Here is a 2,817-nt window from a genome sequence, read left to right on the forward strand (position 1 = left end):
TTCGCCAACTATCTGTTTCTCCCTCAAACTTCCCCTCAGAGAGTCTATCTATTTCTGGCCCCTCTCCACTGCTTCCTAAACATCCATCTTTTTTTTCCCCTGTGCCATCCCTGCTCCTCTAAGCCTTATCTCCAGTTTTTTCCTCTCCCTAAAGACCAGACTAGCTCAGTACTGTTTGTTTTAGTGTATGTGACATTAGACTTACTGTTCACAGCCTTGAACTTTCCGGCTTCCTCTCAATGTTCCATCCACCACAGCCAGTCTCCTCCACAAAAGTGTGCATACACAACACATCACATCACACATTTTAATTTTTAGAGCAAAAACAAATTCCACTGGAAAAGATACTGGGGATGTCAAAGGCCATTGGGTATCTGAAACACAGAAAAACAAACATTTTCACCCCAATCCTATAAATTCCCCATATATGTCCCCTCACTTTGTGAATTTCACCTTAATGGATCTTTTCCATCAGATTATAGACATAGATGTGGACGTCGCCATCAAACTTGATGAAGTACACGGAAGGCTTGGCTAGAACTTGGTAAATGACTTTGCCGATCTTTTTGGACCCGTCACTTCTGGTGAACTGCACACATTGACCTGTTAAGATGTCGCTGCCAACTTCTGACTTCACCTCTGCTGGCGAAATCTCTGGAATGATACGGAGATTACCTTCTGTGTAATCATCCAGGAGTTGATAGATATATAGGACTGGATCTTTCTCATAGGTGATGTAAAACCAGTCCTTCATGATTGGCACTTGGGCTAGGACCACCCCCCTCCAGTTGTCCTTAGAGCCATGTTTGCCCTCAAATTTATGCTCCACAGCACGGCCAACCATGGCACTTGCGAGTTGGGCGTCTTTCACTTGAGGAAACACAACTTTGTGAGTCAAGACCTTAAGCTTTAAAATCCTCTCATCACTGTGAAGTGCCAGTCCATAGACACAATCAACTCCATCATACTTGACCAGATAGAGAGAGGGATTTGTTGGCAGTTGATCTAGAACTATGGCCTTCCATTGGGTGACGGGCTCATCACCTTCCTTCCATCCGTGTGAAATTCTGCACCCCACAATGTTCCCCAGGGACTGGGGAGAAGGCCTCTTCCTCTTCCGCTTCTGGAAGGATGGTGTGCTCATCCTCCTTACAGACACCCTCTTCTTCTTGGCTGTAGACCTAGTGTGGTAGGCCACGGTACTCCTGGTCCACTGTCTTGTGGCTATTGTTCTGCGTTCAGGCTTCATACTTTCCCATGGCCTGGGTTTGAAGAGCTCACCTGCTTAAACCAGAGACAAAGCTGGTACCTCTGTCATATGAGTACCTGCAATAACAATGGGGGTGGGGTTGGGGATGGTGCTGGACCAAGGCTCTTGTCTATGAGAACTTTGGAGCAGGTGAGGAAGGCGATGGTAAACAGGTTTGAGCATCTGAATCTAATGCTGTCATAATCAGAAGTTCATAGAAGTGCTGGGCAATGGTGGAGCACACCTTTAATTCCAGCACTCCAGAAGCAGAGGGAAGCAGACCTCTGTGAGATCAAGGCCAGGCTGGTTTACAGAATTAGTTCCAGGATAGACAAAACTACCCACAGAAAAACCCAATCTCATAAATCAAAATCTAAAGTTCAAAGGAAAATGAAAAAATGGTTCTCTACAGCTCAGAATAACATATTTAGACATATTTCTTCAGCCCGAGGCACTTTGCCTATGCTGAGGAACATCTCCTTGAATGGCTAGGTCAGTGTGGGATTAAGTATCCTTGTCCCCACTTTAAGCAAGCAGAACAGAGAAAGGATAGCAAAGGAGCCAGAAGGGTGGCCACACCCCTTCTCTACCCTCTAACTATGAGCTATTTGGCAACATCCACAAGTATCTGCCCAGAGACAAAGCACAGCAGTCCACTGGCCTTCTCTACTGTGCATCCTGACGCAGCCCCAGGTTTATTCCCCGAAGCTGTTGCATTTTCGACCGCAACAAGAGTCTTTTGTGTAGGCAACAATAGCCTTTTAGAAATAATATCTACTGGGGTTGGGATTTAACTCAGTGGTAGAGCAGTTGCGTAGCAAGCACAGGGCCCTGGGTTCCTCAGCTCCATTAAAAAAAAAAAAAAAAAAAGAGAAATATTTTCTCCAAAAATACACAGGCACAGAGAGGAGCTTTGGCATTTTAGTAGAATTTTGAATTAGATATTGTTAGCAAAGAATAATAAACTCCGGAGACTGACTAGCCTAGACCATCTGCCTAGCTCTCAAACGTGGAAGACATTAGAACGTAAGGTTACTTGCTGTACGAGGGAAAACTTTTAGCTTTCTGTGCTACAAGGGTCCCAGTTATCTTCATAAACGTATTTACCAAAAGAAAATGTCCTAGTCGTCCAGATTCTGTCTTCTGAAACCGGTCAGGCACCAATAGGTTGTTGAACAGTTGTGGGGTTCAGGAGCTGAACTAGCTTTCACACCCCGCTCCAAAGATAGTGAACCCACCTTCAAAGTAGTCTAGCGCCTCCAAGTGGAAGAGATGCGCAACCTCCGCCCTTGTGCTCTGTGACATCATCCAGGCTCTGCTTACGTCATAGAACCCCTCTCAGGCCAGTTCCTTCCCTAGTTACGCTTAGAAACTTCCAGCATCTAGGTTTTAGCTTCTCATGTAGCCTCCTGGTGAACCAAAATAAAGTCCCCACCCAAATATTCTGATGACTCGAGTCACAGTCTGCCCAAGTAGCTCTTTTCATGCTTTTTATTTTTCTGAAAAACTCTTTGGTTTCTGAGTCACCAACATCCTTGGTGGTTATTTTCCCAGCTCCTATGTTTTCT

General features: G+C 45.2%; 1 protein-coding gene across 2 annotated transcripts; it reads right to left on the reverse strand.

Annotated features, from left to right (window-relative positions):
• Nucleotides 1-293: 293 nt before the first annotated feature.
• On the reverse strand, nucleotides 294-2,552 carry LOC134484260 (Y-linked testis-specific protein 1-like). Of its 2 annotated transcripts, XM_063280603.1 has the most exons (3): nucleotides 2,357-2,552; nucleotides 454-1,326; nucleotides 294-374 (listed from the first exon to the last, which is right to left on the reverse strand). In XM_063280603.1, the coding sequence occupies exon 2, from the start codon at nucleotides 1,247-1,249 to the stop codon at nucleotides 455-457; it is 795 nt and encodes a 264-aa protein (XP_063136673.1). In that variant the 5' UTR covers nucleotides 1,250-1,326; nucleotides 2,357-2,552; the 3' UTR covers nucleotides 294-374; nucleotide 454. The 2 variants fall into 2 exon arrangements, with proteins under 2 accessions (XP_063136673.1, XP_063136672.1); XM_063280602.1 differs by having other exon boundaries at nucleotides 294-1,326; nucleotides 2,357-2,524.
• Nucleotides 2,553-2,817: the final 265 nt, after the last annotated feature.

This window comes from Rattus norvegicus, chromosome Y (genome assembly GCF_036323735.1).
Source record: "Rattus norvegicus strain BN/NHsdMcwi chromosome Y, GRCr8, whole genome shotgun sequence".
Lineage (NCBI taxonomy): Eukaryota > Metazoa > Chordata > Mammalia > Rodentia > Muridae > Rattus > Rattus norvegicus.

Bases quoted from the DNA above. Each gene is read 5' to 3' on its own strand.
- LOC134484260 (XM_063280603.1), bottom strand. From the start codon at position 1,249: ATGAAGCCTGAACGCAGAACAATAGCCACAAGACAGTGGACCAGGAGT.